At 35.8% G+C, this 12,519-nt stretch overlaps 3 protein-coding genes across 4 annotated transcripts; 2 read left to right on the top strand and 1 right to left on the bottom strand.

Annotated features, from left to right (window-relative positions):
* Positions 1 to 17: 17 nt before the first annotated feature.
* On the bottom strand, positions 18 to 3,596 carry tmx2a (thioredoxin-related transmembrane protein 2a). The gene is made up of 8 exons (XM_028009052.1): positions 3,373 to 3,596; positions 3,181 to 3,241; positions 2,817 to 2,930; positions 2,051 to 2,127; positions 1,661 to 1,767; positions 1,216 to 1,281; positions 993 to 1,122; positions 18 to 890 (listed from the first exon to the last, which is right to left on the bottom strand). Exons 1-8 carry the CDS (start codon positions 3,559 to 3,561, stop codon positions 732 to 734), a joined length of 903 nt encoding a protein of 300 aa, XP_027864853.1. The 5' UTR covers positions 3,562 to 3,596; the 3' UTR covers positions 18 to 731.
* Positions 3,597 to 3,723: 127 nt separating this feature from the next.
* On the top strand, positions 3,724 to 7,035 carry pmf1 (polyamine modulated factor 1). Its single transcript, XM_028009055.1, has 5 exons — positions 3,724 to 3,957; positions 4,512 to 4,617; positions 4,849 to 4,949; positions 6,239 to 6,434; positions 6,872 to 7,035. The coding sequence occupies exons 1-5, from the start codon at positions 3,755 to 3,757 to the stop codon at positions 6,935 to 6,937; spliced, it is 672 nt and encodes a 223-aa protein (XP_027864856.1). The 5' UTR covers positions 3,724 to 3,754; the 3' UTR covers positions 6,938 to 7,035.
* A 103-nt stretch (positions 7,036 to 7,138) lies between these two features.
* On the top strand, positions 7,139 to 10,483 carry med19a (mediator complex subunit 19a). Of its 2 annotated transcripts, XM_028009054.1 has the most exons (7): positions 7,139 to 7,263; positions 7,352 to 7,501; positions 7,924 to 8,046; positions 8,599 to 8,732; positions 8,817 to 8,913; positions 8,998 to 9,092; positions 10,118 to 10,483. In XM_028009054.1, the coding sequence occupies exons 2-7, from the start codon at positions 7,402 to 7,404 to the stop codon at positions 10,181 to 10,183; spliced, it is 615 nt and encodes a 204-aa protein (XP_027864855.1). In that variant the 5' UTR covers positions 7,139 to 7,263; positions 7,352 to 7,401; the 3' UTR covers positions 10,184 to 10,483. The 2 variants fall into 2 exon arrangements, with proteins under 2 accessions (XP_027864855.1, XP_027864854.1); XM_028009053.1 differs by having other exon boundaries at positions 7,142 to 7,501.
* The last annotated feature ends 2,036 nt before the right edge of the window (positions 10,484 to 12,519 follow it).

Here is a 12,519-nt window from a genome sequence, read left to right as displayed (position 1 = left end):
GCATGTGATTTTTTAAATTTTTTATTTTTCTCCTGTTCTTGGCCATGCTGACTGCTTCACTTGCGTGCATTCTTGTGTGACTGTCAATTCCACCATGCTCACATGCGGGTGACAGAAACCAACGTCGTTAATGGCACAAACCTGTGTTACTTCTCACTGCGTCGGCCAAGGTTCGCAATCTGGACGATATGTGCGAGTAGCAAGTATACTTCTTCGTGAGAATAAATATTGATATTGTGGGTTGTGACGGATGGAGTGAGTTTCACAAATATCTGTAGTGAGTATATGAGATACATTTCCAAAATGGCCTTATAAAGAATTTTTAAGAAGATGTCTTCTCAGAATAAAAGGTCAATCTGTTTAAATAAAAATGTGATGGGTCTTGTTTTTTGAACATGTTTTTACTTTGGTAGAGTAAACAGGGTAACAAATACAGGTAGCAGACATTCACATGCAGCTGTGAAGTTAAACTCAGTCATTTAAAAAATTAACAAAACATTCCTAAAAATGTCTACTTAAATAACTTAAACTTCTGCTTGGTTTTGGTTCAAACATGTAGCAGTAAGACTTTGTTCATGTTCCAGTTTTTTTGGGCTTCGATTCTCCCTGGAGTTTGAGTCTGACAGATGAACCAGCTTTCAGTACTCCATTCTTTTTTTTTTTTAAAAGTTTATCCAAAATGCAACATCAGAAAAAAAAATTGAACCGATCCTGTTACTTGCTGGATTTCTTCATTGGTCTTTCTTGCTTTCTGTTGACTGTTCCACTTCGCTGGTTTCCTGCTGAAGCTCTCCGCTGCCATCTTCTGTCTGAAAACCGTTCTGCTTCTTGTTCAGCTTCTTGGACTTTTGGAAAAGCTCATTCAGGTTGAACTCTCGAATAATATTCTCCTGGCGAAGAAAAGAGGTATTCTCGTTAACTTTGTTTTGTATTAGCCAGTCAGAAAAAGGCAGTGTGCATTTACTGTCTTTTTTTAAAAAAAACACACAAACCTCATTAAAGGTCCAAGACACAGCTCTCCCTTTGTTGTCCACCATTGGACGTCTCATAGCTTCCCGTCCTCCTTGAAAAAGCAGCAGTGATGGCAGCTGCTTAGCCAGAGGAGATGTGCTCACCTTGTACCTATTTTTAAAAAGAATAAAGTGGAACAAATATTTGAATAAATAATATTGTAGCATCAAGGTGGCAATTAAAAGATAAAAGTAGAAAAATCACCTTTGTGAAACCTCTCCATAGCGACCAATGTCCACCTTTCCAAACCTGAGTCCAGCGCAGTTGTATCTGTAATAAAAACACCCAAAAAGAATAAAACTGAAACTAAAGCATGACATTCAATCATTTATATGTTAAAAAAATGATCAACACATATCTAGGGATGAAAAATGCTTGTGCATGCCTACATGACAGGAGTTATTTTACAGATAAGGCGATGTTCAATCATCTGAAAAGTGAACAAACGGGCTGTAATAGTTTCCAAAATAATTTAAAGGACACAGAGCACATTTTCTAAGAGACAACTATTATAGTAAAATATAGATTTTGGAGTACCCAGGTCTTTTGGTTTACATAAAATGAAGCATTTATGTGAGTGAAAATGCCTCCATTGTAAAGTTACAGCTCAAGTTACAAACTCCTAGGGAGATAAAAATTAAATTCTCACTTAAGAGAAAGGTTGGCAAAGATGGGAGCAAAGGACTGGCAGTCAGACGACCAGTTGGCGTAAAACTCAACAATCCAGGTGACGCGACCGTCCTTCTGCAGCTCCTCCTGTCGACAAAAATATGTAAAAAAAGAAAAAAAACACCAAGCAACTATTGATTCACTCTTTACTCTTAAACCTACTTGTCTATTATGGAGTTCTACATAGTTTAACAGCATTATGTTCTTACTACATTGCATATAAATACTTTATCACCTCATAAAGATGGGTGTGAAATTGCAGAACTCGATATTCTTCACCATTTGATTCTTTAAATTTGAATTAAAACAGCAATGAGGTGCCGGCGTACATGAAATAAGACTTATTACATAAAAAAATGCTAAAACTCACATCTATGGTTTTGTCACTGAAGTACTTTATGTACTCTGGGCCCATGTAGAGAGGAGGCCTGCACGTCATGACAAATGCTGGAGACAAAGAATGAAACATGAAAACATTTTTATGTGAATACTTATACTAAATAAGTAATAATTAATTCAAAAGTAAAGTAACTCAGTTAATATGTAACTTCCACTACATGTGTATTTTGTTGCTTGTTTGGGTGTGTGATTCAGCTTTATTTTGCCAAATAAAGGGAAGTGTTTGAAAGGTGGACTGAGTAAATCAGATGTTCTAAATAAAACTCAGGTGAAATACTTAAAGTGACAGAACTGGAAGGACAGGACATTTTGGCATTAGTTGTTGGGGATGACAAATGCAAGAAACCTGGAATTGGTCAGATTTAAAATATATATGTTTAAAAGCAGATTGGTACAATTAAATATATTAATACAACTAGTGCCACCCCTGTTAAACGTGTAAAAAGTCCTGAAATATGGCATCATAGATCCTCTACTGCACTCAGAAGTGGTCATGAAATGCTTCAACACATAGTAGCATATTTGTATCCTACTTTAAATGGGTTCGACATGTTTGGGGGGAAAGATGATGCATTGAAATTTGCATATTTTGATACAGAAGAAATGTGTTTTGATAAATCTGCTGAATGAGTAATACAGGTTCTATAGAGGAACATCATTTTCCATGATTATTAATTATGATGCAGGCCTATTAATAGAGAAGGTGATAAATGACTAAACTCTAAAACGTGACTGACCTACACACAGTGCAAGGTAGAGAATACCAAGCCGAATGTCCAGCCTGAAGAAGAGGATCGCATTGGCCACTTTGCTGAACATGAACAAGTTGCCTATGTGCTGCTCCAGTGTTACTGCAAAAGAGAAGAATCATTGACTAAAGCATGCAGGAAAAGCCTTCAGAGTCCTGAGCAAGGTCATATGAGGGTGGGACTACTCTGCACCTGTAATGTTTACACAATAAAGGCAAGGTTTCAGGGAATTACTTCCTGTATGTGGCCTGGTCTCGGGTCAGAGATTCCCAAAGAGCCACATGTTAGAATAGCATAAAAATGACATAAATACATAACATTTAGGTGGATGAATGAAAAGATTTGTACTTACTGGCTCTTCTATTCTTCATCATCACAATCGCACTCAGAAACATGAGTATCTCCACTTCTCTCTGGTAAAATGAATAAAAATCAATTACAAACAATCTTATTGACTGTTTTTTTTTTCTATTATCCGACACATGCTAGGTTATCTCCACGGTATTTAACAGCAGCACCAACCCCCTCTCCCCAGCGTGCTCACCCAGTCGAAGTCACAGGAGTTGCCGTCCTCCCGGTCGGTCGCCAGGTGTTCACACAGTCCTGGAGCCTTCCTGACCACTAAGAAAGCGACGGTCAAAAGGAACGACACGATGTAGTAAGGTTTCAGCAGCCATTTGTAAATCTGCGGTAGATGATACAAGAAGGCAAACACTCCTGTGATTAACCCCATAGTGTTAGAGGAGACAGCCCACCAGGACAGACCACAGGGGTGAAATGAAATGACAGCTGAACGGTCTGCGTTACACACTGCGCCTGCGCGTCAAACGGGACACAGTTCTTCTTTCTGAACTTTCTTTGTGGGCACAGCGGCTTGCCGTAGATTTGGCGGGTACTTCCAAAAACGTAAACAAAGCTAGTTGAAGATGGAGGGCCAGGGTGGTTCTGGACAAAATGAAGATGAAAAGCAAAAAGAAAGCGACTCCACCGGAAAGCGGACTGATGCGGCGGCCACAGTAGGCGAACCTGGCAGTAAAGCGGCGGAGGAGACGGCTGCTCGGTACAACCGGCTGAAGCTGTTCGATAAAGTGATTCAGAAGAGCCTGAACAAGTTCATAGAGCATGCCAGGTAACACGTCGAAGAACTACTCTAGGCTTTAGAAGGTTTTCTGAACTCGTTTACATTTTGTCACGTTAAAAAAAAAAAAAAAAACATGTTTATTTTTATTTTACTTGATACACAATTTTCCTAAATTGGGATAAATGAAAATGTAAGTGCATTCTTGGAAAGAGTAAAAAGAATATACAATTTAACTTGAGTGTTTTCAAGCTTTTAATTGTCGTTAGAAAAATTAATACATCCTCATTCACTACCATGTTGTCCTCCTCAAGTGTTATTAATTTTTTCCACTGTATTTTAGCTTATTTCTTTCCTTCTGTTATTTACTCTTTTCTTCCCATCCTTCTCTTCTTGCAAAACTTGGTCTCGTGTCCTTATGTTCTTTCCTTCCTTACGTCATCCCCTCTTTTCTTCTCCCGTCATACTATTTTGTTGTGGCCATTTTTAGTCCAGAGTGATTTACTCAAACATGTGTTTTTACATAATACTCATAGATGCAACTAAAAATTACAAATCAGATGTAAACAAAACAACATAAACAGTCTTACATTTCTCTTTTTCAGTTTTAAGGCTTTTGCCAGCACGTTTTGCCCGCTGTACAAGAAGAACATTAAGAGCATGGAGGAAATTCATAAGCATTTTACAGAAATGCTACAGAAATCCATACAGGTGAGAAGCACCGTTTTGATTATTTCATACACACAACAGCACGTGACATTGTTCAAAGCCATTAAAATGTATCATGTATCCATTATGTATTATACATTGTATCTTTCATCTGCACTTGCTGATATGACTTCTGAAAATTTTCAGCAAAAGAAGTTAAATGTATAAATATATTTAAGGTCTTTATGTGATTAGTTGCTTGATTGTATTTGTTATGTATCTCTTCACTTTAAGGAGGACATCATGAAACTAATGGAGGAAGGCCAGTTTGAGTCCAAATTTAATGAACTGGACAAGCTGGAAATCAAGGCCAAGGACAAACCAGACCCTGCATGGTCAGTACACATTAATAATTAATATTCACTTTCCAAAGCATTGTTTATATTACAGTTGTGTAGAGGTTACAAGAGATGGTCATGCATCCATCTAAACATGCTGAGATTCTCACTATAAACTCACTACCTGAAGCTTTATGCTTAGTTATCATAACTTATCAACAAAGAGCAAAAAGTGAATTTGCAGAATATTTGCTTCATAAACAACTTAGTAAACTAATACCTGTATCTGACAACTATTTATTTTCTCTGAAAACTAAATGAATAGTAAATGAAAAGTGCACACTGACAAATATATATATATATATATATATATATATATATATATATATATATATATATATATATATATATACAAGTAAATAAATGCATAGAAGTCAAATAGTAATCTTAAAAAAACACACACAGAAACTACAAGGAGAATTTTCAAACACTAATAAATTCAACTAATTTTAAATATCAAATAAAGTAAAATGCTTTCAGGTAAAATGAATACCTTGAGCATTTTTTCCTAAGAAATTGTTTTATTTATATTGTATGCATACAACCAACTTCAAAATAACTACATTTAAAGAAATACTAAAATACTATAGAAAAAGCTTAAAAAAACAAACCATAAACTAGTAAAAAGGATTAAAAGTGCATCAATTCAAATAAATTGTAGAAGTACAGAAAAATACACTTATAAAAAAAACAATTTTGTCAGTGTGCTAATGTTTAGAATTAAATTAAATCCAACTTCAACATTAAATTATAAGATTTTTCTGTTCTTTTCTGTTCATTGTACAATTGGGTTTTCATTTTACCCCTTCAAAAAGTAAAAAAAACTTAGAAAATACAGGTAATTTATTTCTTAAACCCATCCAACCATCCATTATCCCCAGTTATCCCCAGTGGGGTCATGAGGACCAGGAGTCAACAGGCCAGGGGAGGAGTACACGATGGACAGGCCACCTGTCCAGGCAACACAAAGACAGACAGACAGACAGTCAAGACAGACAAACAACCATGCACAAACACCTACAGAGAATTTAGAGAGACCAGTTAACCTGACAGTCATGTTTTTGGACTGTGGGAGAAAGCTGGAGAACCCACACATACACAGGGAGACCTTGCAAACAGTGCTGCCAACTGTGCCACTGTGCAGCCCCATTTCCTAAACCTATTTGTTTTAACTCAGGGTTATTGTTAGCTAATAGGACAAGCTCAGACAAAAAAAAAGTGTATATATATTTATTAGTATTTAAGGTTGAAGCTTTTTGGTCTCTATTTATTTCAACTTCTCTAAGGCGGCCCAGTGGAGTTCCTGAGCAGGACATCTGCAGCTTTTTGATGCCATACTATATGAAGCAAGAGGCCTACATGAAGCTGGAGCTGAAAAGGATTCAAGCAGAGAACGCTGCACTGGCAGAGAGGGTTCGGGCAGGGAGAGAAGGCATTGCTCAAACTGAGCATCGGATTTCTACAGGTGTAGATGAGTGGAAGGTAAGAAATAAGAGGCAATCTGCAGGAGACTTCAAATATTAACAAGATATAGAGATGAGAGTTCATTGTTATTTTAAGTTTTCTGTCCATGAGCGAATAACCACAGTTTTTTTTTAGCATTTTATTTTTAAATAAATTTTTATCTTTCAGAATTCATTAAAGTTGTATATCACAGTTTCTTTAGATTAAAATTTTCGTTTATTTCTTTTTCTTACAAGTTAGCTGAAATTTGTTAAAAAAGGGAAGTTTGAAGCACTATCAAAGATAAGCATTGATGTTTGAGTTAAATTCTGTTTTATGATATTTTTTATTTGTAAATTATGAAAAGTAATAAAGAAAAAGCACTCAAATGTACATGGAGTGTTTTTCCTCTTAGGTTAAAAAGTAAGGATTTTAACCATGATTGTTAATTTTTTCTTTATCTTTGTCATTTACAGGCCACAGTGACTGAATTTGAAAGATTGGCTTCTTCCCTTTGCCCTGCTCATGTATTTGATGAATGACTATTGTTATTTTGTTTTAACATTGGGAACTTTTTAAATGCACATATGTTATTTACTCTACCAACCAGTTTGAAAATAAATTAAATTATACAAGTCAGTATTTGTGTGTTTTGTGTTTGTTTTTGACATTCACATGTAAATGGTGGTACTACGGTATTGTGCGTGTTTGTTTCCAGTATTACGGTAAATTGGGACATGAAAATAAAGCCACAAAGAAGAGAAGCAAAGCAGTTGACGCTCGCATGGATACTCGTTGACACAGCGCTACATGGACAAGCTTTAAGCTAGACAAGACCGGCTTCCCTCACCCCCAAAACGCTTTAAATGTATTAATCTTGATAAATATGACTGAAATGTTTTCCACTCTGTTCGGGCAAAATGAAGCTCAGGGACCTCCCGGGTCTTCGTCTTTAGGTTTTGGACCAGGGAAGCCGCCGCCACCTATCCCGCAGAACCAAGTCTCCATGGCGGCGCAGATGCCACCGCAGCTCGTGGATGAAGGGCCTGCACTGCGAAAGTCCGGAGCCATGAACGAACCTTTCTATTTACTGCGAGAGCTTCCTGGTACGTTCGCGTTATTACGCCTGCTGGACACAATGTGTGATATTTGTATTTTCAACGGGTTTGGCTGAGATAATTACACACTGACAAACAGTTTGTAAACAGCGTTGCTAACAGTTGCTAACGGCACAAGTGAAGCAAGTGAAAGCTAATTGTCGTTATTAGCCTCTCTGTTTTTTATCAGAATAGTTGTATTCTTTACATCTCGACAAACATACCTTAAGCTTACGTTTGTTTACTTTTGTTCTTAAAGGCCGTATATTGGTTTATGTTTCATTTTAAAACCAAATGTTGTATAACCAGAGGGAGCATTCGTGTTGTAGCATCAACAGTCACCTACACGTTACTAGATGTTTGTTACAACTTTACTGTACATTTTGTTCACTTTTTAGCAAAACTTTTTCAATATAATTTTGTGTTTTTAGTTGGAAACGAATTGACGGGCAACACCAACCTTATCACACACTACAACCTGGAACATGCCTACAACAAGTTCTGTGGGAAGAAGGTGAAGGAGAAGCTGAGCAACTTTCTGCCAGAGTTACCAGGTAAGCAGCCTGTTAATTTATAAAAAACAAAAGCTTTCGTCTGTCATTTCCTATGTACTGTTCTTATCATGGGAAGTGACCTTTTTTCAAAGCAGGAAGACTTAATTGCAGACTCTACTATAGATGCTAGGAATCTTTTAAATTTAACTCTTGGTCTTTGTTTGATCATTTAAATGTAAATAGTAATCTTTTTTACCTCAAAAAGTACAAGTACGCAGTGTTATAATGTTAATACGTATTGCATAGAAGCACAATTTGAGCAAGGACTGCATAGTATTAAGAAAGTTCGTGACATTATTGTTGAATATTACAATGAGGGTAACAGTTGTAAAAAAGGCACATTCATTCTCCCTACTGCTTAATTTCAATTCTGCCACCAGTGTTCCCATTACTTTCAGTGATCTTTAGCATTTCAGCCATGATCACCTAATTCAGGTGTAGGAATCTGATGCTGTAAGATCTTATTGAAATACTCATATGTCATATGTGTCCCTTGCACATATTTGTCAGTTTGCTTTCTTTAAACTTTTCTCTCCATCTCCTGCGTGGCAGGTATGATCGACTGTCCGGGCACTCAGGACGGCAGCTCGTTACGCTCTCTGATCGATAAGCCTCCAGTGTGTGGGAACTCCTTCAGCCCGCTGACTGGTGCTTCGCTCACAGGATTCAGACTACACACAGGACCGGTACTTTATTTCATATTCTGGTCTGCTGCTAACGTCTTAAACACATCATAGATATTAAATACTAATGCATGCACATATTTCCAGCTCCCAGAACAGTACAGACTGATGCACATACAGCCTCCAAAGAAGAAGAGCAAGCATAAACACAAGCACCACCGACCACAGGACCCATTACCACAAGGTAGGACAAATTATTACCTTTAAATGCAAATGAGTTCAGCATGTCTGCAAGCCACTTACTTACCTGCTTCTCTACCGTTTTCAGAAACTCCCTCAGACTCTGATCCTAAGAAAAAGAAGAAAAAGAGGGACGATGACCCGGATCGAAAGAAAAAGAAGAAAGACAAGAAAAAGAAGAAGGTGAGAATAAATGTTTAACATCAAAGTAATAATTTATTTTCTTTATGACTCGGATCAAAAATGATTACATTTTGAGTTGGATATGATTGTCTTGTCTAATTCTGTAAGACAAGAGGATGATGTTTTTTTCAGACACTATCTACAGAAAGAAATCGACCATCTCTCTAGTGAATCTGAAAAATATAAATATATCATTTAAGTAAGTTTTAAAATAGATTTTGGTGTTGGCTCATGTAAGCGGTTAGTAATTATTAAAAATAATCAAACTGGAGAAGAAAATGGATTTATAACTACTTTGTGAGCAACAGGTGTTACTTTTATCATTGTTGACTTTAAAGGTTGCTGTCAATTTTCCAGCTCTTGATTTGCTCCTAGTTCCTTCTTTGTTTGTGTGACAAACTACAATTACATCACCATATTTGGTCAACATCCTGAGTGTTGCTGTGCAACGCTGACTTGGTATTTAATGTCTTTTGATTACTACAAATTTCTTTAGTTCCTTTTTTAGGTATTACGGCCATGTGCATATGAGATGCATGGAGAGCAAAATGTACATTATTTATTCAATGTAACAAATAAATAGTTAATTTTTTTGTTTATGACGAAGTTATTTGTTACAGTAAAATTAGCATAATAAACATGTTTTTTTTTTAAATGAGATAATTGTTTCCATGACCATGAAACTAATAAATACTGAAATAATTGCTCATACTTTTTTGTAAAAAAAAAAGTCAAGATATTTAATAAAGCACCTTGGGATTTGTCATTTTAATTATGACTTGTTTATAAGAAACTATTAATTATACAATTAATTTGTATAATTAAGGCAATTTTGGACTTTCTTAGAGATTAACTTTGCATTAAGACAACAAATCCAAAAGGTTTTTGAAATCTTAATGTTGTGGTTATTTCTTAACTTGCATTAGAATTGTTAAGCCAGTTTGAAACTTTTATCTGTGTGTGAACAATGTCAGAAAGCGTGACTATATAAAATTAAACCGGTGTTTGTCTCTGCCCTGATCCAGAACCGCCACAGCCCAGACCACCCCGGCCTCACTGGATCGCAGCCCAGCAGCAACAGCCTCAGATAGACAGAAGCCCACTGTGTGTGTCTGCCTGTTTGAATGTGTGACGTTTTGTAAGAGTGTGTGTTTTACAGGTTATTGTATTATTAAAGGTATGCTAAATGAGATAAACAGATGGCTGTATAATGTGTGCATGTGTGTGTTGAGTAAGCAGAGATGCTGGGTAAAAATGGAAAGAAATGTTACAGGTTAAGCTTAAAACAACAACAACTGTGTGGATGGACTAAACAGCCGTTGTGTATTTCTTTAATTTTTTTGTTCTTATTTTGACCATAATGCCAAAATCAAATAAACTTTGATTATTAATTTTATGTTTCTTTCCTTAATCTGAATCACCTTACCAAAAAATGACACATTTACGTTATGTTTTATTTGTACATTTATTTACCTAATAATGTTGGATAACCTAAATGAATTCCGTAAATCAAAAACTCTTTAACGGTACACAGGGACTGCTGTAAAGTCCTTAAATACGGTTTAAGCCAATGTTTTTGCTCGTAGATCACAGCCAAAAAGACCACATGCAACTTATACTTACTGCTGAAATAACAAAAGGAATTCAGTCTGTTCTCATGAGGTCAGTGGCTGCGTTATTGTCAAACTGTTCGTTTGTGGAAAATGGCTTTGGTTTACAGAGAAAGCTGTTTGGCAAAAATGCTCTTAGAAATACCTCTTTACTGAAAGGCAAGGTGACAGCAAAACGAAAAATAATAAAGCAAAACTATTTTCTTCTACAGAGAAAAAACAAACCATGCATCAGAAATAAGAAAAGTGGCAAAAACTTACATCTGTGTAATATAAACATATACATTTTGTTTACATTTAGGATCATTACTTTTCTCCTACTGACACAGGGAACACAACCTGTTACAAACAGTTTTTATTTTAAAATCAGATGTGAAATCACATCAAGGAAACAGACTAAAAGCACAGCAGGTCGTCCTTATGTTCCTATGCTATACACCCCAATATTTATAGTAAAACAAGCTGAAAATGTTATAATAGTAACAAGCCGCACCACCGTTGTATTTACAAAAAATATATTTTTTTCCAAGTCAATGCAAGACCATAGAAATAAAAGCTGTATAGACCTAGAATCATCTGAGCTACTTTTATTGTAAACCCTCTACAAAATAGATTTCCCTTTTTATTTCTACTGCAGCTAAAGTATAAAACATACACTTGCATACTCATATACACACACTAGTTAATTTCTGTGCATAAAGCAATACAAAGTGTTTTAAAACTGTTCAGACACACACTGTGTCAGAATCACCCGTCAGTCACATTTCCTATACAAAATTGTTCCTATATATACACTGCTCAAAAAAATAAAGGGAACACTTTAAGTGTTAAACACCTGTTTAAGTGTTCCCTTTATTTTTTTGAGCAGTGTATATATATATATATATATATATATATATATATATATATATATATATATATATATAAAAGTTTGACACACCTTTTAAGTCAATGAGTTTCCTTTATTTTCATGACTATTGACATTGTAGATTCAGACTGAAGGCATCAAAACTATGAATAACACATGTGGAAATATGCACTAAACAAAAAAGTGTAAAACAACTGAAAATAGCCCTTATATTCTAGTTTCTTCAAAGTAGCAACCTTTTGCTGTGATTACTGCTTTGCACACACACTGCATTTTCTTGATGAGCTTCAAGAGGTCGTCACCTGAAATGGTTTTCATTTCATAGGTGTGCCCTGTCAGGTTAATAAGTGGGATTTATTGCCTTATAAATAGTCATGAAAATAAAGAAAACCCATTGAATTAGAAGGTGTGTCCAAACTTTTGGTCTGTACTGTATATAAATTACAGAAATGTTTGGGTTCTAGCATTATTAGTGAAACAAGTGGATGACCAAAGGTAAAAATGGAATTTACAAATGTTTTTAGTGTTTATCTGAAGAAAAATCAGATAATCGAAAGAGTCCATTGTACTGTGGATGAAACTGGGACAAAACAACAGGAGGTAGACGTGGCATCTAAACATCCAGTCATTTTTGTGTTCAAATTATCAGATGGGCTCAGATAAAATTCTCTAAACCTTCTTCATATGCCTCATAAGTCTTCTTACTTTGGAAGGTGCATGCTCTACATTTTCCTGATTTGCTTAGATTCTTCTTACTTTGGGGATCCTATAGAAAAAGCACAAATAACATTCTGCATAATACAAAAACAATACTGATCAGATTATGCAACTGTCCTAAAAACCTCGTCGTTTCTTTGGTGTTCGCAGGTTAGTACTGATTGTCAGGAAACTACTTCAAGTATAGTGATATCCACAGTTTGTCGTTCCCTCTGCTTGAACTTTAGGTTTA

This window comes from Xiphophorus couchianus, chromosome 23 (genome assembly GCF_001444195.1).
Source record: "Xiphophorus couchianus chromosome 23, X_couchianus-1.0, whole genome shotgun sequence".
Taxonomy (NCBI): Eukaryota; Metazoa; Chordata; class Actinopteri; order Cyprinodontiformes; family Poeciliidae; genus Xiphophorus; species Xiphophorus couchianus.
The sequence above is the reverse complement of the archived record's forward strand: the minus strand, read 5'-3'. Positions and strand labels throughout refer to the sequence as shown.

What these genes read in the sequence shown, in the direction of transcription:
- tmx2a (XM_028009052.1), bottom strand. Translation starts at nt 3,561, where the DNA reads ATGGGGTTAATCACAGGAGTGTTTGCCTTCTTGTATCATCTACCGCAG. An exon ending in ACTCCTGTGACTTCGACTGG is followed by an intron (nt 3,242 to 3,372) that starts GTGAGCACGCTG and finishes TCATTTTACCAG; the next exon opens with AGAGAAGTGGAGATACTCAT. An exon ending in CTACCTTGCACTGTGTGTAG is followed by an intron (nt 2,128 to 2,816) that starts GTCAGTCACGTT and finishes CTTTGTCTCCAG; the next exon opens with CATTTGTCATGACGTGCAGG.
- pmf1 (XM_028009055.1), top strand. Translation starts at nt 3,755, where the DNA reads ATGGAGGGCCAGGGTGGTTCTGGACAAAATGAAGATGAAAAGCAAAAA. An exon ending in TGCTACAGAAATCCATACAG is followed by an intron (nt 4,618 to 4,848) that starts GTGAGAAGCACC and finishes CTTCACTTTAAG; the next exon opens with GAGGACATCATGAAACTAAT. An exon ending in GACAAACCAGACCCTGCATG is followed by an intron (nt 4,950 to 6,238) that starts GTCAGTACACAT and finishes AACTTCTCTAAG; the next exon opens with GCGGCCCAGTGGAGTTCCTG.
- med19a (XM_028009053.1), top strand. Translation starts at nt 7,282, where the DNA reads ATGACTGAAATGTTTTCCACTCTGTTCGGGCAAAATGAAGCTCAGGGA. An exon ending in TTTACTGCGAGAGCTTCCTG is followed by an intron (nt 7,502 to 7,923) that starts GTACGTTCGCGT and finishes TTGTGTTTTTAG; the next exon opens with TTGGAAACGAATTGACGGGC. An exon ending in ACAGGACCCATTACCACAAG is followed by an intron (nt 8,914 to 8,997) that starts GTAGGACAAATT and finishes TACCGTTTTCAG; the next exon opens with AAACTCCCTCAGACTCTGAT.